At 39.8% G+C, this 22,843-nt stretch overlaps 1 protein-coding gene across 1 annotated transcript in view; it reads left to right on the top strand.

Moving 5' to 3' along the window:
- LOC121299565 (chemokine-like protein TAFA-5) overlaps positions 1-22,843 on the top strand; it is a 111,167-nt gene that overhangs the window by 58,048 nt on the left and 30,276 nt on the right. The window contains exon 4 of the mRNA XM_041227353.1: positions 3,585-3,712. Coding sequence (XP_041083287.1) covers positions 3,585-3,712 — 128 coding nt within the window. The remainder of the gene's footprint in view (positions 1-3,584; positions 3,713-22,843) is intronic.

The raw sequence follows: 22,843 nt of genomic DNA, 5'->3' as shown, positions 1-22,843 counted from the left end.
TTCTCTCGTTGATCAACGAATGAGCACTGACACAAAGCAATATGGGCAGAGATTTGTGACTCATGCCAAAAGAAATCTGATCAGAATGAAAGCTCGGCCAATCAACATGCAGTGATTATACTGACGTTAACGTTGACCAATAGCAGCAAACAGAATCAGAAGCAGTGTTAGGAAACAGAATGCAAGCAGCACTAACTGTGCTGAATGAAAGCGCATTTGAGAAATGCTGCGCTAGTGGACTGTGTGAGTGGATGGAATGCATCCGTGTTGAATGAAAAGCAGATTAAATAAGTCCCGGTATCAAGCACCAGCATCAAGTCCCGGTACTGGTGAGTAGGCAGAATTTCACCCCTGATTGTAATTATGTGTAAGTACACATGTATGTACTCAGCTACACTGAGTGTAAAGTGTAAAGCCAGTATAGGAAATTCAAGTTCCCTGTACAGAGAGTGCCTTTCAATGCCCACTGTTCATTAGTAACTGCTGTAGTTTTGCAGACAATGGCAATGGTTGAGTCAGAGAACCTTCTGTAATCAAACCAAACAATGCATGCTGTGTGTTTGTGACACATTTCCTTTATCCATAACCCTAGATGAGTAATCATACATTATATGTTAGAAGATAACACGTCCAATCATCGTCAAGGAAGGGATTTCTGTCTTAACTGGAACCATTACATCCCTATGTGTCAGAGTTAATCTCCTTCCCAGCCTCCATCTGCTTTTTGGCTTCCTCTAACGGGGGAGGGCATCTATCCTGCCCCCCTGCCCATGGCAGGGGTACCTCAAAATGTAGTGTGGAAAAAATAATGCAGTGTGGAAATGTATACACTGTGGTAATGTTGTCTAATCTGAGCGTTAATAAATAATCTAAAAACAGCTGCAGATTTGCTAAATAATCTATCTGAGTTTCCTGATGTAAATTCTATTACCAGAATATACATTCCATGAACCCATATACAGTAAAATGGTCCCATAGGATTGCTTTCTTACAATGCTGATATTACTTTATGTGTGTGTGAAGTTTGCTAATATTTTTAGAAAAGTGAAAGCGGTTTATATAGGTTAGGAGTGGGGCTGCTCATGTGAGCCAGGGGGAGAATCAATTGCAGTGTCCTTGATAGAAACCTGCCAGTTCTCATTCCGACTGTAGGTAAGACTCATAGGGCATGATACAGCAATATCTGAAAGATGCTCATCTATTCTATACTTGTTTGGCTTGGGGTATCTCCAGAGTTAGGGCTTGATTCCTGTGTACAGGAGTACTGCAGCTTTGTAGTTGTTTAGAGTTCTGTAGATGGAGATTGTTGGGACATATAGAAACATACCTCCTGAAAAGCAGTAATACCAGCAATGTTGGTAAGATTTAATGGTACACGCCTGTGTTTGTGTTGTGGGAGAAACGTTTCCTGATTAAGAGGACATTGCATTATGTTAGCAGTCTCACTACTGTGACAGTCGATTGATAAAACAAACTAACAAATAACTCAAATGAAAAAAGCTCTTGAAAATAAGGTCTTGAATCATGCATCCTGGTTTGACCCCCTCCCAGCTCCACAGTGTAAAAGGAATATTGTTGTGTTTTTATTTTGCACCGGTACTTTGAACAGGTGATCTTTTCTATATCTTTATATTCAAGACATTCTTTTTTTTTCTTTTTTTTCGTGCCTAACTTTATATTACAGACAGAACAGCCAAGGCATGCATGTGGAGAAAACAGTGGATACCCCCCATGGAAAACAATGAGATCCTTTTGAAAACAGCCTTTGTTTACAGGACATGTTGTGCTAAAAGCAATTTCTGCTTGAATAGATTGGAACAACATGATGAGTGTTAATTAAAAACATGTGACATCAAGACTAAACTAAAAAGTGACTGTACTAAAAGCATGTGTGTTTTTCTATATGCATTTAATGACCATTACCAATTTCTGTAATATTGACACCCTTCATTTTACAAAAAAGAACAGAAACAAGTTATGCGTGTTCTATAGATGCACAGTGTACTTGGGTAATAGTGTACTGCAGGGTTTTTATACGATAGTCTACAAAAAGTGAGTGTTCTGCAAGGGTTATTACCATGCATTTCATTCAGAGGAAGCATGTTATATTCTAAGATGTATGATATCATCCTAATACATTCATGGCATTGTGTCTTACATCTCTAGTATATTATACACAGGCTGTGAAACTATAGAAATAATCAATGAATACTTGGAGGTCCCACTGAATGATCACAAGGTCCGTGGCTCTTGCCAAAGACTCAGGGTTGAATGAATGTGCTCAAGGCAGATGTCCTGTATAGTGCCACTGGTGTGAGCAGGCTGAGATCTACCAACAACAATGTGAGCATCTCCGGCATAAGTCTATGTGTGCGTGTGTGTGTGTGTTTCTGAGTATGCGTGTGTGTGTGTGTTTGAGAGCATGTGTTTATGTATGCATGTGTGTGTGTGTGTGTTTCTGAGCATGCATGTGTGTGTGTGAGTGTGTGTGTTTCTGAGCATGCGTGTGTGTGTGTGCGTACGTGCATGTGTTTCTGGATGTGTGTGTGTTTCTGAGCGTGTGTGTGTGTGTGTGTGTGTATATGTGTGTGTGTGCATGTTTGTGTATGTGTGCGTGCGTGTGCGTGCATGTGCGTGCGTGTATGTGTATGTGTGTGTGTGTGTCTTTAATAAGACTTCAGAAATACAGTATGAACAATAAGGTCACTTAAGCTGCAGTGGAAGTAAAGCAAAGTGTTACTAACACTATTAATATTCCATTGCTGCGCAGCGAGTTTGCAGTTTGACTGTACTTTACTGTAATTGTAATGTCTGCATTTGCAGAACAGCTGAACAACACTTTACAGTTTTTATTCTAGAATTGTCCTTTTTTTTTTGGTTTAAATCCCCCCCCAGACTGCGCTTTTAAAAAAAAACTGTGTAACGAGTTAACCTAGGAGTGGGCATCGCCCGCACTGCACAGAATACAACATCCGCCAGCTCTCATCCAGTGCACAGCATCAGAAGTTTGCGGGTTCATTGACTGTCATTGCTGAGCAAAGCAAACAGTCATTTCCATTTCAAACAGGGTTAGTTTAGTGACTTGTGTTTGAGCCATTAGCACTGAACGGGAGCAGATGCTCAGGGCCTCACCTTCGCAACTCGTCTAATTCCTGGAGACCTCGCTGACGCTGGACAGCTGTGACAGCCTGCAGCTGTATCGGCCAATTTCTCTAAACAGCAGCAGTCATGCGGATGCTGTAGAGATAATTTTAGAACAGGAGGTCTTTCTTCAGGGTTTTGTTCCACTGGTTAGGAGTGGCAGGATAAAGGGGTTAGTTTATGTAACACGATGTGCCCAATATTAACTGTTTGAAATCCTGCTAACCCAACATGAGCAAGCCAAAGCGATCCCACCCTGACACCAGTTTAGAGATTCCCATTCTCCTGAACTCAGAAGGATAGCTCTTACCAGATCCGTTATTAAGGAGGAATTTGTCACATCCAGGATTTCTGAAACAATCACTAATTATTGTACAGCGCTCACATAATTTACCTGGCCTATGGCAACATTTAACCCCACTTGTTTCTCTTTTCTGTCACAGCTCGGATAGTAAAGAACAAGCAGTGGTGTGAGATGGCGCCCTGTTCAGAAGGTGAACTCTGTGGTTTACTATTGAACCGGTCGGGATGGACGTGCTCCAAAGGAGGGGGCCGGATAAAGACAGTGACAGTAAGTTTACTGCAGTGCACTTTGACATTTGTTGTGTAAACACACTCCCTTGTCTAGAACTACTACATACATCTAAGGAATGAAACCTTGCAACTTCTGTACAGATTCATGACAAAGGTCTGTGGTTTCGGCTACCTGGCCATCTTCATAAAGCATTGGCAGTAGATGAATTGCAGTCCTGCTGATTACCTGGCTTCACCACTGTTTGAATAGAGCCTACGCTGAGGTGTGATGGAAAACGTTCAGCGCTGATTCCTTTTTATTACAGAGTAGCGGATAGTAATGAAAAGCCACAGCCACCGCCATGCACAATTGTGGATCATGTGCAGAGCAGCAGACCTGGCTCGCCGCAGGTCTGACAGGAGCGCTGTGCCACTGTTCACCTGATTAAACACATGCTCTGCAATCTGTATAGATGTGTTGTGCTTGCATGAATGCATTCCTCTGCCTTGCTAAGAAGTACCATCATAGTTCATTGAGTTAAACATTTCTTCAGGATGAATACATCTCCTTACTTATCTAATCCTGTTTATTTAGTTTATTTGTTTATCTTGTGACCCTCTCTTTATTTTGTGGTCAGTATGATTTTCTGCTCGAGAGTTGGTGGGGGGTAAGCACATTTTTTCAAAGCCACATTTCTTACACAGCATTTATGTTTATCTAATTGACTTTGAAAGTCTAGAAGATGAATAACCTTCTAGAAAACTGGACAGAAATGATACTCTACACAACGAATTAGATTGTATAACAGCTCTTTAAGAAGGAACTTTTCTAAATTGTAAACAGGAAGCACCTGTTTGAAAATAATCTGCACTCTGCAGTTCTTTAAAGCAAAATTGGTTGACATTTTTCTGAATTGACAGGTTGCAGGAGCTTATTTTTCATTCCTGCTGTGTCCAAAAGAGAACAGCAAGGGTTCAGTATCGAAGACCTGATTAACCAGTCTGCCCCAGCTGAAAACAGGTCATTCTCTCAATAAAGATCAAGCTCAATGTGATAAGCTTGAACCGCACATCTTTGTATTGTGATCACGTGCTGCAGTTTAGTCTCAGGGCACATGCAGGCAGATATTATTGGCACACGTTGAGAATAGGTTCTTTAAATGTACTTTGAAGAGTTTGACACACCAGCACAAAGGGGCAGACAAACCGTAGAGTCGTACAGAGCTATTAAGGCAAGGAATCAGAACAGACATGCATGACCAGAGAGATGAGGAAACTGTCTAAGTGTGATGCTGCTTTTGAGAGCTGAGCCACGGCTAGACAAAAACAATGGAACTCTATGGCATAGAACTGATTTGGAGTCAGCAAACTCAATCTGATCACACTGACCGTCTTTTCAATGAATAACTTAAGAAACATGGTGTCTAATTTAAGACACTAATTATGTTGGGCTATATCTTTTGTGTGTGTGTGTGTGTTTTATCCATTTTCCACAGTAGAGCTTGACTGATTCTTTATCCTACAGATCCCATAGTAAATTATCCTCAGTGGTCAAGCAATTGCTGCAGCTTGTTAAAATAAATAAGTACATGAATAAATGCTTTGAGTCAGACCCCAGTTCTTTTACAGGGCAGTGAATTCCGGGATGCTGGCTGTTGTTTCCTAGTGCACAGCTTCTAACTTTTTGCTCCCGTTAAGAGCCCTCAGACAAAGGTGTCCTGATGAAATGGTAACACTTTAGTTTAGTTATATATAAGCTGATATAAGTAATTATAAACATGTTATTAATTATGCTATGAACAATTATAGAATATGAATAGAAATAATACGAGTATTATTACACAGTTTTGTCATTGTTTTTTGTGCTCTTGTTTGTAATCGCTTGTAACGGATATAGTCTGCCGGTCTATTTGTGTTTCTATGTCTGTCTTTATATGTCTATCTCACCAGTTGTATTGGGTTGCTTTGTTTTTGCAATACAGTTATTATACACATGTGCCATTGTTTTGTTTATAAACACTTACAAACGGATCCCTAAGCTAAAGTGTTACCGATAAAACAAAGGGAAGGTGCGGAGCAGAAGACATTGATGAAGGCTGCCATTCAAACGCGTGCTTCAGCTTTCAGAGAGCTGACAGATTAGAGAAGGACATCATTGCAGATCAATATGAAAGAGCCTTGCTTTTGCAACAAACTGTCTTCACATTGAGTTAATAAAATCCATAATGTTGTCCTCTAGCATAACCCCCTGGCCATCAATGTGATTCACAGTCTCCTTGCTGTAGACCTGATTGATGGCCCATCACTCTCTCCCCCAAGACCAGTGGCGCTCCATTGGCTCTGTCGCTAGCGACAGGCAGAGGGACGGTGAAGGTGGCCTCGAGGTGATGTTTCAGTGGCATCTTTATCTGCGTTAAAATATCTTGTATTGCACTGCAAGCAATTAATTTTGAAGAACAATAAAAAAAAATGTGTCATGTTCTTTTTTGTTCTTTTTTATGAATCAAGATATATAATATAAAGCAGTGGAAAAAAAATCCTTATATCAACTTTTGTAGTACTTAAAAATGCAATGCTTGGTCGGAGAACTGATCAATTGTGTAAGCAACTGGGTAAACGGTGTTTGGTTCTGAATGTCAATGTGGGGGAAGGCTACACAAAAACAGACCCCTATCTGCAATCAAGCGGCCACCCCTTCCGACAGCCTACTCTCACTTTAATGGTAACATGAGATAAAGGCGGTCAATAGAAATGAAGAGAGTCATAGGGAACAATGCCTTATAGCACAGTCGATGGCTTAACAATACTGGCCTGCAAACATGCATAGATTATACCAGAGCTTATACCAGCTCGCAGTGTATCATACCATAGATCAGTCCCCTCAGGCTCAATGCTCCCACACTCCTTGTGTTTGTATTCTGCCTTGTCTGATTGTGGGACAGTTTTGTTTTCATAATTCCTGTGGGTTTTATTTTTTCAGCTCACAAGTATAGTATGCCATGTTTACCTTAATGTTCATTAACAGTTTGAGCAAAATGGATAGCAGTAGAGCAAAAAATAAAACTTTAGATTCAGTGGCCAGATTCTCAAAACTATTTACTCTCCTCCAAATTGTTATCAGCACACTGTTTCAGTAAGAAACAAGCCACAAATTACCAAACCAGAAATAAACAACTCAGGCATTTAATTTAATTTAATTTAATGCAATGTCTTGTAAGCAGTCTTAAAATGTAAGTTTTAGAATTGTAATTCCTTCCTGTAATTACTAATAAATAAATAATGTAGTTTTGAAAATGTAGCCCATTTGTGTTTGAAACTTGTTTTTTTTTTCAAAGCAATCCTCAGTGATAATTGCAATGCTGTTCTGTCAGTTTGTATTTACAGAATAGTCAAACAAATGAATGTGTTTTTGGTGGGGTTTTTTTTGTTGTTGTTGTTTTTGTTTTTGCATCTGCAAACTTCTAAATAAAGAAGTCTCAAAAGGCTGCAGATCAAAGAGTGGCAGATAGCCCAGGGAACTGACCTTGTTAATAGAGTTTACACATGCACCATGCATTGAAAGCTTGCCAGCTATTAATATAGATTACTCACAGGAACTGAAACAGGGAGGCTATTTGTCTTCACTAGTGCTTTGTTGAAAGGTTCAAAGATTGTATTCTCTGGAGTTGATCCTCTGGAAGGGACCATGAAGTAGATGTAACTAAAGACAAGCACAGATGTAATGGGATATCATTTTGAGTAATGAAAACTTTTGTTTGTGCATGGTGCTTAATAATGGTAGATAATCATGACTGTATGTAATCATTCTTTCTTTCTTTCATTCTTTCTTTTTTTGGTTTTAGTAAGATGTCTAAAGAACTGTCTCGGTGCACTCAGACAGAAAGCTACCGGCATTTCCAAATGAATAGACGTGCATGTACTGTATGATTCATATTAATTTGCACTGAGAAATGGAACAATTCTGTTTCATTAAGAATGACCCTTTAAATTCCCCAGCATCCTATGGCTGGTAGGAGGCCTCCACTCAAGCTTTATTAACAAAAATAAAAAACACCTGTTTTCCTAAAGACAGGTGTATCTGCTGGCATACAAGCTAGTATCCTGTATAAGCATGCTATTACAGCTTCTCTCAGCTACTTACAAAGCATGCTATTACAACTTCTCTCAGCTACTTATAAAGCATGCTATTACAGCTTCTCTCAACTACTTATAAAGCATGCTATTACAGCTTCTCTCAACTACTTATAAAGCATGCTATTACAACTTCTCTCAGCTACTTATAAAGCATGCTATTACAGCTTCTCTCAGCTACTTATAAAGCATGCTATTACAGCTTCTCTCAGCTACTTATAAAGCATGCTATTACAGCTTCTCTCAACTACTTATAAAGCATGCTATTACAACTTCTCTCAGCTACTTATAAAGCATGCTATTACAGCTTCTCTCAGCTACTTATAAAGCATGCTATTACAGCTTCTCTCAGCTACTTATAAAGCATGCTATTACAGCTTCTCTCAACTACTTATAAAGCATGCTATTACAACGTATCTCAGCTACTTATAAATCATGCTATTACAACTTCTCTCAGCTACTTACAAAGCATGCTATTACAACTTCTCTCAGCTACTTACAAAGCATGCTATTACAACTTCTCTCAGTTACTTATAAAGCATGCTATTACAGCTTCTCTCAACTACTTATAAAGCATGCTATTACAACTTATCTCAGCTACTTATAGTGCAACAATCAGAATCATGCATCACACTTAGCTATGGCTTATCTTAATATACAAAGCGTACACCTCTCTTCACATTTAATACAGTATTAATTGTAAGATGCATTCATGTTGTTGAACACTTCCTCTATATCTATGTGCTCAGCAGGCCTTGTTAACAATCTGTTAAATGCATGTTCTGCAAGCATGCCAATCCAAGAAATTGCTTCTGTGCTGTGGAGATCATTTTGTCACGTGAGGCAATAAACCAACCTTATCTGGACAGCATCCTCAACCCTCATTGAAAAAGCATGAATCTGTCTCTGACTCACATCAAAATCTGATCAGTTGACAGAGAACAATAGAGGTATTTTTATTATTAACGTCCTTTGCTGATATGCACCACTGGGCAGGATGCTCATGCTGTAGGAAGATCTTTTCTCGTACACTGTGATACAGCTAGCAGCTCTCACCCCAACAATACCTTTCAATCACAAAGCCATACTCCATTAGGTAAGCGCTGTCCGTGAAGACATGCCCTTTGTTGCCAGCCAAGGACTTTATTGGCAACCAACGTGTTCAGATATATTGCTATCAGACCACTAGAAAGACATTTACAGAACAGGCTTAACCTCGAGAGCCTAGAGTCCTCATGGTGGATACTCCCATTGTAACAGTGCAAAGCTCCCCTCTCCAGTGGTGCAGTTGACACAGTCCATATCCCCATTGTAACAGTGCAAAGCGCCCCTCTCCAGTGGTGCAGTTGACACAGTCCATACCCCCATTGTAACAGTGCAAAGCGCCCCTCTTGGTGGAATTGACTTTTCTGATCTCCATGATGTTGGTTATCACCCTGCATTCATTAATTTGAAATAGAGGGCTTCTGCTGTAAATGTGGTGAATGCTAGCCTTGTGTAAAGTGTTCAGTGTGTTCTCTGTTAATCTTTTTTTTTTGTCTTTTTTGTCTGTTTTGGATTTGGCTTGCTGGGCTTTCAAAACACTAAGGTATTCCATTTATCTTGCTTTTTTGGAGCAGCCAGCAAATCAAATATCTCTATATTTGCCTTCAGCTCTGGCTTCCACCTTGTGATCGGCTACATGCTGGATCCACGTTACGTGATCAGTCTTGTATTCGCTCAAAATAAACAGCTACTGTTATTAACTTATTATTAAGTTATGCACACAGAAAACAAGCTGTAAAAGTGTGTGTGGCAAGTGAAGTCCTTTGTTGATAATGAGAGGTTTGCTACAGTAGTTATATTCCTGGATATTAAGAGTTAAGACATTTTATTGTCGACTTGAGTAAACAGCAATGTTTATTGTATAACGTTAATTTATATCGTTGTATTCTCAATCATTTAACAATTCATGATTTAATTGTTCAGTGTTTCACTTTTATTGTTATATCCAAAAGAAGTATGCAGAAAAGTTGCATGTGTGTACATGTTACATGTGTTGTATGTCCTATTGTGAAATGTGCATACCGATGATAGCAATGATCCTCTTAGTGCTAAAGAGTGTTCATACATAATTCATTACTTGGAGAGGATTTTCTTCTGCATATCTCCTGTTTAAAACTGAGATAGGAAGTAAGTGCAAGTGTAAGTGTTTCTATAGACAGAAAGTAAGTGCATTTATGATCCAGACAATTACCTGTCACACCATTTTCCCTTTGAGTGCCGAGTTACCTGGAGTTTACTGTATTTCATGCTTTTTTGTTTAATTTGAGAAAAAGCTTACTTGGCTTAAAAAAAATTGAACCAATATTAACCGGTCTTTTGTTTCGTTCAAACTGGAATGGAACGGAATCAGCCGTTTGGAACTTTTGGAACCGGAGCTGAAAATTCCGGTTCGGTTCGGAGACGAACCGGAACGGAAAAAAAAATCTGGTTCTAATCCCTGCTCAGAAGACACTGCTGGATGCTGGTCTAATACTGTGTATAACATATTTTATAACAAAGAGATTGTATTCATTGTTTACATAAACAAAATGCACCCCAACATGCACCTCAACCCCCGGCACTGTTTATTATTATGAAATAGAGTTAAACAGCTGCTACCTAGAATCTGGGTTAATGTTAAAAAAATAATTATACCTATGGCATTCATCTTTGGTTTTCAGTTTCACAACCTAAATAAATTGATGATTCAGCTTAAAGGTTTGCTATATACTGTGTATTTCTACATAACAGAGGGTCCCAGAAGAGCAGGATCAGAGAGATCGTGATGTGTTTCAGTGAGTCGTTAGTTAGCTGCGTTCCCCTTGTAGTATCAGATTCGGTTCCCTATAGAATTCAGTGTTCCCTGCTAATTGTGCGGATGTGCAGAGCAATTATGTCACTACACATGCTCTGCTGATTTTGTCCTAACAGGTTCATGGTGATTCAGCAGCTCTTGTCAGCAGCTCCTGACATGAACACGCAGCGAACACCATACTTTTTTTTTTAACAATGTACCAAAAATACACAACGTAACATAGAAAGACTAAGTTGAAAATCATGGAAGTCGAAAAATGATCACATTAAATCAGACACTGTGACATCAGAAACCAAGGGGGAAACCATTTCTCACGGCTGGATGTGTTGTGTATTGCAGCCTCGAAAAATGGTTCCCCCTAAGAAATGCTCCTCCTAGGGCAAGAGTCCTGTTACAGGCTATGCAGTGTTTATAAATGACTGCTGGAACATCAGGAGTGGACAGTGTGCATTTTACATTTCCAAGTGCCCTGGAAGGCACAATTGTTTGGGGGAACCATTTTCCACGGCTGCAATATACAACATATCCAGCCGTGAGAAATGTTTTCCCCCTTGGTTTCTTAATACAAGAGTCCCATTACAAGGAGAAGGCACTTCATTTGACCTTGAGGTATCCAAGATCAATCAGGGAGTGCTTTTCGAACACTTCTCACAGAGTGGTTTTACTCTGTATCATTGAGTTGCAGGACTGGTCCAACACCATATTAACACCTTCCATCCTTGGTGTTTTGTTGACTAGCCCAGAACACCTTAAGAGGACTCGACAGTGATTCTGGCATCCCAGCATCAGCCCTCTCCGTCCCCCACTCAGCTAAGACCAGCTTACTTACCTTCCTTTTTGGTCCCCAACCAGAATCTTTTTGTCTCAACCTAAACCAGAGCCAGTTGCTGCTTCTCTCTGCTGTTTCAGATGCGTCCGCAACTCTTGACCACTGAGTTTGATGTTTCTAAGAAATCGAGTTGTGGAGTTTGCTACAAATCCTCAACAACCCACCTGCACTGGATAAACCTGAACTCTCCATCCTTCCTGTTCCATTTCAGCAGCTAGTTGAGCGTACCAAAGTTTCTTCCTCCCATACGCCTCATCCACAGCATCCTCCCATGGTACTGTTAACTCTACCAGGTAAATAAGGCCTGCTGATCCAGACCACAAGACAATATCCTTGGCTAAGTCCCACCTTAGATCCTGTCAAAATGTGTCTTAATGTACCTGGCGATGAACACAAAGGACAAGGTTCTGTGCTGATGGGAGAACATCATATGTTGACCTGATGAGGAAACTGATCCTGCTCTGTTCCATTGTCCATAGATCTCACCAGCCGATCTTGCCTTGTTCCACACTTTCCAATCATATCCATTCTCCCTGCTTTGCCTGGGAAACTGACTTTACGCACATCATCCTCTCCTCCAGCTTTTGCACCTCATTGACTTCCTCAGTTGAGATGGGGGTGCTTTGTGCCATGTTGGAGGAACTGAAACCAAGACCTCCTCTTCAATGCTGTACTTACCCCATGATATCACTGATATGAAGGGCAGCCTTTGCATCTTCCACAGCTTCCTTTGCCATCCACTTTCTGTGAGTTTCCAACATAGGTGCTGCCTCCCTCACATATTTGTCGTGTGACTCTACCAATGTCATTTCCAACCGAACCTTGGCGCACTTAAACTCCTCAGTTAGAGCTGAGACTGGCAGCTGCAGTATCCCTTTACCATACAGTCCCACTCTGCTGACCCCTAACCATTTCCTGACGTAGTAACTGATAAATACATTAAATATGACAATGTTCTGTGAATTAATGGTAAAGGGATTGTGCACAATAATCACACATTTTTTATAGTTTCTTTTTTCCTTTCCTTGTATCTTTATTGGGTGTATTTTTACTTCATTGAACGGAAAGTGCTAATGATGATTAGGAGTTAATAGCTTTGAGAATCTCACTCTTTTTGTCTGAAAGACAAACTAATTAGCATTTCTAAAATGAATAACACACCAGATATATCACAAGCTCCATCACATCACAAGCCTTTCACATAGGAGTAGGTGTCAATTAAGCTGCAATGCATTAGATGGCGCTGGCTCTGACTGTCTAACAAACCCTTTGGTTAATGTAGCCATCGTTCTATACCAATAGGAGCAATGACCCATGGGAGAAACGCAGTAACAACTGAAAACCTGAATACAGTTCAAGTGTATTTCTGTTGAGTTAATCATCAGTATAAATGTATTGAGTATTGACACAACGGTGGTTTCTGATGTTGGGAGTAATACCAGTTAAACCACACAGCTGTAATCATTCCGAATCTCCTCTGTTTCAACATGCGCCTGCCCATGTATAAACGCTGTGCATGTGAGCCGTTGCTTTGCAGAGCTATTATAAATCCTAATTATGGGTTGTTTTATAGATTGGAGCGTTTTGGTTGCTGCCTAACTTGATGAAAAGACATTGCTAGCAGAGCGACGGTTTACTACAAGGGAGAAACGAGACGTGATGTTGTATAAGAAATATCATAAGAACATAAGAAAGTTTACAAACGAGAGGAGGCCATTCGGCCCATCTTGTTCGTTTGGTTGTTAGTAGCTTATTGATCCCAGAATCTCATCAAGCAGCTTCTTGAAGGATCCCAGGGTGTCAGCTTCAACAACATTACTGGGGAGTTGATTCCAGACCCTCACAATTCTCTGTGTAAAAAAGTGCCTCCTATTTTCTGTTCTGAATGCCCCTTTGTCTAATCTCCATTTGTGACCTCTGGTCCTTGTTTCTTTTTTCAGGCTGAAAAAGTCCCTTGGGTCGACACTGTCAATACGTTTTAGAATTTTGAATGCTTGAATTAGGTCGCCACGTAGCCTTCTTTGTTCAAGACTAAACAGATTCAATTCTTTTAGCCTGTCTGCATATGACATGCCTTTTAAGCCCGGAATAATTCTGATAGCTCTTCTTTGCACTCTTTCTAGAGCAGCAATATCTTTTTTATAGCGAGGTGACCAGAACTGCACACAATATTCAAGATGAGGTCTTACTAGTGCATTGTACAGTTTTAACATTACTTCCCTTGATTTAAATTCGACACTTTTCACAATGTATCCGAGCATCTTGTTAGCCTTTTTTATAGCTTCCCCACATTGTCTAGATGAAGACATTTCTGAGTCAACAAAAACTCCTAGGTCTTTTTCATAGATTCCTTCTCCAATTTCAGTATCTCCCATATGATATTTATAATGTACATTTTTATTTCCTGCGTGCAGTACCTTACATTTTTCTCTATTAAATGTCATTTGCCATGTGTCTGCCCAGTTCTGAATCTTGTCTAGATCATTTTGAATGACCTTTGCTGCTGCAACAGTGTTTGCCACTCCTCCTACTTTTGTGTCGTCTGCAAATTTAACAAGTTTGCTTACTATACCAGAATCTAAATCATTAATGTAGATTAGGAATAGCAGAGGACCTAATACTGATCCCTGTGGTACACCGCTGGTTACCACACTCCATTCTGAGGTTTTTCCTCTAATCAGTACTTTCTGTTGTCTACATGTTAACCACTCCCTAATCCATGTACATGTGTTTCCTTGAATCCCAACTGTGTTCAGTTTGAGAATTAATCTTTTGTGCGGGACTTTGTCAAAAGCTTTCTGGACATCTAAATAAACCATGTCATATGCTTTGCAATTATCCATTATCAATGTTGCATCCTCAAAAAAAATCAAGCAAGTTAGTTAGACACGATCTCCCTTTCCTAAAACCATGTTGACTGTCTCCCAGGATACTGTTACCATATAGGTAATTTTCCATTTTGGATCTTATTATAGTTTCCATAAGTTTGCATATATTAGAAGTCAGGCTTACTGGTCTGTAGTTACCTGGTTCATTTTTGTTTCCCTTTTTGTGGATCGGTATTACGTTTGCAATTTTCCAGTCTGTTGGTACCACCCCTGTGTACAAGACTGCTGCATGATCTTGGTTTAACACCTGGGCTTCAAGACTGTTTCTTATGTACAGCGCTACCCCTCCACCTCTTCTGTCCTGCCTGTCTTTCCTATACAGTGTATACCCACAAATATTATATTCGTCCCCATCACTCTCAGACAACCACGTTTCTGTAACACCTATCACATCATAGTTACCTGTTAGTGCAGTAGCCTCAAGTTCTAGAATTTTGTTTCTGATACTTCTAGCATTTAGATAAATACATTTAATGGTTGTCTTACCTGAGTTGTTGTTCTTGTTTTGATGCAGTCTCCCTTCTGTTTTTTTGTTGATTTCTCCCCCCTTCCTTTCTAGTTTAAATGCTTCTGAACCTGCTCGAGGATCTTTTCTCCGAGTAGACTGGTTCCCTTGTTATTTAAATGCAGTCCATCCCGTCTATACAGATAGTCCTCGTTGTAGAATGTGGTCCAATGATCAAGATAGGTGAAGCCTTCCCGTGTGCACCACATCTTCAGCCATGCGTTTTGATTAATTATTTCCAGCTGTCCATATGGTCCTTTGCAAGGGGCCGGTAGTATACCAGAAAATACCACAGTTTTTCATGTGAATATAAATGCCAATCATTATAAGTTAACACTTGTTTAGCAGTTTTGGTTTTCTCTTTTAATTTCCTTCCTTGGTTTTCTCTTTTCATATCAAGAGACACAAGGTTTGCTTCCATATAAAAAACAAGAAAAACAGAACAACATACTATACAGTATAATGGCCAGTGTACTATGCATGTGTCTTTTTCGTTATTCAGTGCATAATAATGATACAGTATCATTTATTATCATCTGCATTCTCAGTTTTGCTGCACAGATTTGTTCCTCACGTTGTGTGTGCTATAGCTTCCTTCTTCTATTTTAGGTTCTTGGTTTAACCTTCTTAGACGAGGACTTGAACACAGAATTGAATTCAGGTTCATGCTGCCCTAATTGCTGCCAGCACAAGATCCTCAGTGATACATCAGGGTGAAGATTGCACTCCAAGATGCTTTAATAGACACACAATAGCTTTTTCAGCAGCTGAATAATGTATAGTATTTGATTATCACTCAACTGATAGATGCATTTGCATGGATTATATTCTGTTGCAGATTACATTTTAGCTATAGCAAATGAGTCTGAAATTGGAAAGCATTTCCAGTTCATTATACAGGTTTTAATGCCTTAGACAGGTGATTACAGCGGCTGGCTCTTCTTCAGTCTCTTCCGGAATATTTAATCCCATGTTTGCATAACGCCAATGCAGTAAGAAGATAATAATAACAACAATAATGAAATTCAAAGTAAAAAGATCAGTGAATAAACTAGCTTGTGGTACGCATTTGTGTCATTTCACATCTGTATACATCACTATCTACTAGCAGGATAAACATCACAAGAAATACCATCTACATTACTATGTAATTGATATTGATTCCAGGCTAGCTAGATCCTCAATGCTGTTGATTAGCCTGTTTTGGTTTTGTCTGAAGATCAAAAACACCAAACAGATAATGAAACAGCTTGAGACTACTCACAGCACCTTGTGTACGACTGTCTTGATAACTTTAGTGGGTGCATTTTTACTATCTGAAACAATGGTGCTAATAACGTTTTGGAGTAAATAGCTTTAAACAACTGAGCAGTAGAGAGGCCTGCTGTTAGTGGTTTATGGGTTTCTTTATTATGATTACACTGTGTGGTAATAGTTATGAATGTATTAAAATCCCCAGGCCCATTGTTGTGTCCCTTAAACCCTGATGTTTGTTGTGGGTATTGGGACTGAGGACTTGTATTGCAATATATTGCAATTCAGAAGACAATATTTTGCTGTGTATTGCGATACATATTGGAATTCAATGCCGAGTGATACTGATGTTGATTTTATTGCTGTCAAAATGAGAAACAGTTAATCAAAGTCTAAACAGTTAATCAAATTCAGATGCATATTGCAATTTTGCATATTTCAAAAACACTGAATTAGCTATTTAAAATTCGCTAAAAACATTGATTTTAAATCTGTTTTTTTATTTGTATTATAAGTAATCTTTATTTTCATTTTATATTAAATGTTTTTTTTTTTTTCTGAACTCAACTCATGTGAATATAAATGCCAATCATTATAAGTTAACACTTGTTTAGCAGTCTGCAGTTCAGCCTTCACTGCAGCCTTGACTTTGTTGTACACCTGTGGTGCTGTAAACTATGAACTGTGTCCTGCTGGGTACTTTGATGTTCACCAAGCCTCTGAAGTCTGCAGAATTGAAAACTTGGTTGCTTTTATGGGATGAGAATCTGCCCCTAACCAATAAGTCATCACCAAGCACCATAAAGGCTCTGTGTGGCTTTCACTCACATTGCTTCTTTTGTTTTGGCCTCTCAGTCACGCGTGCTGAGGCCAAAACAGGAGTAGACCATCTTAGAGCCTGGAGGAAGGTTTACTGTCGGCCATTGATTCCCTGAGGTTTCCTCCTACTATCGAAAAATTAAAAATAATGCAATTAGGGTTTTTTTCCTTACCTGGATGCTGAGCGGTTCGTTTTAGTTCTGCAGGGTGCGTGGTCAGGCTGGACAGACTGAGCTCTTTCCCTCAGTGCAGTCATGCTGTAGGGGTGAGGGCCGTGTCTCAGCTGCTAAACATTCATTCATCTTTTTCCATATTTTTTTGTGCGCCACTGCGGCTCGTTGCGTTAATCATTCATTATTATTTTATCCAATTATGGTTTGGCGGCCTCATCTTTTGAGGGGAGGTGGCCCCAAGCGCCACTTCCTATCTGCGGCACTAGGATGCATGACATCGTTCGTGTTTTTCCTAACCGGCCTCATGCAGGTAGCTGCCGAGCACCAGCAGACAAGGTCTCCGGCCATATCTATCATTCATCATTAAATCGTCACATTGTGGATTCTCCGTTCTGAATCAACCATTCTGCATGGCCTGAGTTCTTTAATTAAAAACATGCACTTTTCTGTGATCATTTTTGACCTTGCTGAATTAGATGGGTAGTTCGTCTCGAGCATATATATGATTGCTTGCTGGCCTGAAATCGACATACTAGCCTTTACTTGTCGACTGGGACTTGAATTTTATTCTGCAAGTAAGACCCATGGGTTAGGGTTGGCCATGCTCCCCCCCAGTAAAAGTATATTAACAAATGTTATTAATATGCATCCAAACAATGAGACAAAATGAGTTAAAATGTATTCAAATTAGGTTCAGGTTTTTTCATATAATACTACAAATAATAATAATGAGTTACGCGTAAATACGTAAACATACATGCATATCTATGGTTTAATTATAATACACTGCTCTGCAAAAGTTTTAAACATGTTGCATGTTTCTACTCTTATGCATTATGAGCATCACTCAAAGCCTCCACTAGAGTTTTCTACTATTATACTTAACTTGCATAAAGAAGGAAAAACATTGAGTGAAATAGCTTGCATCACTTGATTTTCAAGGTGTGGTATCCGAAGCATAATTAAGAAGTACAGAGAAACATCATTTGAAATTGACAAACCCAGGACTGGAAGACCTAAAAAGATGTCTAACAAGGATGGCCTTCTTCCAGTTCTCTTGTCAATTCAACGCTTGTCTTCTTTCTATTCCTTAAGGATATTATCTTCCAGTATTGCTCATCCTTGTTAGACAGCTTTGTGGGTCTTCCAGTCCTGGGTTTGTCAATTACAGATTATGTTTCTATCTAGTTGTTGATTATGCTTCGGATACCACACCTTGAAAATCGAGTGATGCAAGTTATTTCACTCAATGGAGGAAATGCCACCAATGTATTGAAACATCTTTCAGATCGCCACCCCGATCTCTTTGCCAAAGTTTACTTTGACTTTATAGTTTCTGCCGTTCTTTTTAGTTTAAGTAAAAGAATTCCATTGCATCCCAGCGCTGCTGTTACTTCTGGAGTGTACCACCCTGCTGTCAGCTTGCAGCTTCCAGCGGTACCACAGGAGGAGGACCTCACCCCACTGCTAGCATTTCCACTGACAGCATTGCCACTTGTGCTGCTAGGATCATCCCAGCTGGAGGAAGCCAGCCTTGGTGCTGTCAGCACATCTGCTGACATTATTGTCGTTGTCAGCATTGTCGCTGCCAATATTGCCATGGGCAGCAAGAGCCAGCCTGTGGCAGCCTGTGCACTGTCAGCATTTCGGCTGTCAGCATTTCTGCTGGCACCGTTGCCATTAGCAGCATTTCCACTGACAGCAGTGCCACCAGTTCCTGGTCCAGGACTATGACCAAGACAGTTGGGCTTTTAAGGGGGAGGTGATCATTAACCCTTTGCGGTCCATTTATTCAGCGCCTGTCAGGCACATCAGGTCCAATTTATTTTCACATGCGCTGTTTATTTTACACGTGCTGTTTAATTTTTTTTTCCTGAGTAAACTGGTTTAAAGGGCATTGCAATGCTAAGCGACATAAGTACTGCATCTCCAGCCTAGCCCCACCCCTTGTTCGCTGTATTTTTCACATACCTCTTTATAGACGTGCATACTGATAAATCATCTCCTGATCACTCGTTTTATTACCAAACTCCTCAATAATGTGATTATTTTATTAATATAACATCTCAAAAAGCTCTGCAAATGTCTGTGATATTCATTGAGTGCTGGATATGGAAGCAGCTACCTCCTATGTTTATATCTGCTTGTCTCTGTATGGTGCAGCTGCTAGGGCTATTGTTCACACGCCCCCCTTTTTTCGGTTTCATTTGGCTCCTATCGGTCTCACTCGGCCAGTGTTTTCTCGGCTTTCTCAGCTTTTTCCCGAGAAAAAACGACTAGCAACCTGTGCTTTATGTCTTTTTGATGATGTCGGACAGGGTCCAATATTGAACTGGAAAGGGTTAAGGCCATGTGTGCTGTGCACAAGGGGGAGATATGTGCAGTGGTGCATATTTATGTGTGTAATGGTGCAGAGTGTGGGTTATGAAGCACAGGTGATTTAAAATGTATATTTGTATTTAGGCACAGGGATTGCACAATCACTTCACGTGCAAATTAAAGTGGGTATTTGTAGGGGGGCACAGGAGTGCACAATTAGTTCACATGCAGACTGTGTTTGCTCAAATTTATCGATTTAGCAAGTAATCAAGCCAGGCACAGCCGCATAAAAGAGGCACACATCTTTCACTCGGGGTTCTGGGCAAAAGACCGGGAGAGAGAAGAAGAGTAAGAGCATTTTCAAAACTAAAACAATTGCTACTCGTGCTGACATAACTGAGCACGATACTTGTGTGTTTAGTGTTTGCTGTGTTTTGTCTGTTTGTTTGGCCATTGTGCCATTTTGTTTGTCCATACCACAGTGCTGTTGTGATTTCCTTCCAGGTCTGATGTCACCACAAGCCATTGTGTCACAGCTACTGATCAAATTATGCAGTTAAAGAGCCAAATCTTTCAAGACATTCAGCACCCAGTTAAAAAAAGAAGTCAATGTTGATACATGCGGATTATGTTATTCCCAGAATTAAGTGCAAAGGGGAGTTTGTTCTTTGACTGGCACCCTGCGACTGGAATAATTGCCTTTGGGTCTGTCACGGTTAGATGAGATTTCTATCAAAAGGCACAGGACTTTATTGTAAATCAATTGTGTGCTGTTCGGGGAGCAGGTGCACGGGCTCCTCTGTAGTTAATCAAGCTAATCTATTAATTAACCTCCCTATTTAAGCCCTGGGTCGAACACTCATTCTGTGTCTGTTTTTTTTGCATTTTCCACATTCCTCCCCTCCTCCTCCAAAACGCAACATCACCTCTGCAATGGTCCCCTTCTGGGGGCAAGTGACATTCACTTCCCAACCTTAGGCCCAGCCGAGCTGGCCTCGACCTCTGAGAGGAAGGTTCTCCGAGGGCCAGAGGGGATGTTAGAAATCTCTATCATTCCAGGTTCCCCCAGGGGGCAGTAGACTTGCTCCCCAGCCTTGGATGCCGATCGGTTCGGTCTCACCTCCGTGAGGAAGGCGCTTCATCATCCGAGGGGAAAGCATGTCATTGTCCTAAAGTCACAAGCATGAAATGAATTAAATGAATGGCAGCCAATTCCAATTTCAATAACAGGAACACCTGGGTAGTGTTTTATTTTTATTTTGTAATGAATTTCTAGTTCTAGTTCTGATCCATTTAAAATGAATTGAAGCGGAATGCCACACTGTCTCATTTCCCCACAGTCAATCTGGAAGAGTTTTTCTGGGAGCTTTTGCTGTGAAATAGTTTGCAAGCAATGCCGGTTAAATTCCTATGAATTCCAATGCATTTGCTGCTATTTCTGTGACGTGTCGCTTGAATTCATTAGGAATTTCTGGCCAGTTATTATTATTTAATTAACTTCAGGACTAAAAAGTGAGTAGTTTTTCGAGATTTACGATTATACTGTAAATTTACAGTATAATCGTAAATCTCGAAAAACTACTCACTTGTACATCTTTTGTAGTCATTCTTGTATTACTTCAGTATAAATACATGTTAATTTGGATTCATATGTTGTTTTTTTCTGACTTTATGTGAACGAAAAGACACAAAAGCTCCCATTTTCTCATTGGAAATAGTGATATTTCTAAATATCACTGTCCTGGTCACAAAAGCAAAGTTTGTGGGGAATAATAGACATTTTTGGATTATGTGACTCAGACAAGAGCTCATGAAACTGTTTTCATATTCTATATAGAGAGAGAGAGAGAGAGAGAGAGAGAGAGAGAGAGAGAGAGAGAGAGAGAGAGAGAGACACACACACACACAAACACACAAATACCTAGCTCTTACAAGCTCTTACTACACTTGCAGCAGGTCCCTGACTGACTCACCGGACAGATAAGCTGTTTACCTGCTGTAAAACAAAACACAGAATTTAAAAACTAAACTCCGGACAGTGCTTACACCGTGACTGCTCAGACACAGAGAACTCCTTCCCATGTCCTTCTACTCAGCAACCTCAAACAGACTGGCTGTACTCCTTTTAAACCCTTCACCGGGCTCTCAATAACAATAATTAATTAATTGATAATTAATAATTAAGCAAAACAATCAATAAAACTATTAAAGTAAACAATTAGCTTGGCAGGGAGGCTTTTTAACCCTGTCCCTACCATAAAACAACAATTTTTAGATTGCAGGCCCCCTGTCCTGTAGTCCTTGGTAGGGACAGGTGCTTTTTTTTTTTTTTATAAAGTTTTTAAAAAAAATGGTATAAAATCTCAATTATAATATATATATATATATATATATATATATATATATATATATATATATATATATATATATATATCTAGTATATATATATATATATATAGGGGCAGGGAGGGGGTTAATATCCTCCCTGTCAAAAACATGTGCGTATGCACGTTTTGTTTAATTATTGTATTGTTAATTTTCCCCTGCACCGGGGAGTAATTGTAAATTAGAGCCAGGTGCAGGGTATATAAAGAGAGCAGCCAGTCCATTCAGGAATCTTGTGTGAAGGAGCCCGATTGAAGGTGGGCTCTATCGTAATAAAAAAAAGGTACTGTGCAAAAGCCTTTGTGTTGGTGAAACGTAGTTGTAAACCTATGTGTGTTGTTTTTATGCCAGGTAAACGGCTTAGCCTTTTAGGTGTTTGTTTTGTTTTTGTTTATTTTCATAATTAAAAGTGCACGTCAGAGTTTATTCTTTACAATCCTGCTTGTTGGGTCGTGGTTTTAAAAGGGAAAAGAACCCGAGCGAGCCTGTGTGGCGAGCGGTCATTTACAATTTATATATGCACCATGAAAACACAACAGTCTGAGTCTTACATCAATAGATCACTGGGCACATACATAATGTCATTTGCATTTTAAATAGTGAGCTGATAGGTTTGTTGGTTGTTTGAATAGTATTGTTCCTTGGGATAACAAAACATTGAGCTCAAGTCATATGATTTCATAAAAAAGCCAGGTGCTCCATGTTTGGTATTTGAGTTGAGTAAAAATTGCCAAAATGCGTTGATTAAGAACCTGTATAAATAGCCATTTGAAAAAAAAAGATTTTAATGAATGCAAAAACAACAAAAGATACGACCATACTCCTCTTGAGTAATGAAGATCGCCTGTTTGCTAGCGGCATGATTGAAGGCGGTCTGTCTGAAAGAGAAGTTGAATGAGATTTTCTGCTTCAACAGTCAGCAGACTAGTCCAGAGAAACCAGGAAACCAGCTCTGTGAGGGACAGGCCACGTCCTGGAAGGCAGGGTCACCACACCAGCACAGGACCGTCATGCATACTGGACAGCACTTGGCTAATTGTGCACTGC

The sequence above is a fragment of the Polyodon spathula genome, chromosome 25, assembly GCF_017654505.1.
Source record: "Polyodon spathula isolate WHYD16114869_AA chromosome 25, ASM1765450v1, whole genome shotgun sequence".
Lineage (NCBI taxonomy): Eukaryota > Metazoa > Chordata > Actinopteri > Acipenseriformes > Polyodontidae > Polyodon > Polyodon spathula.
This window is presented reverse-complemented; position numbering and strand designations above follow the sequence as displayed.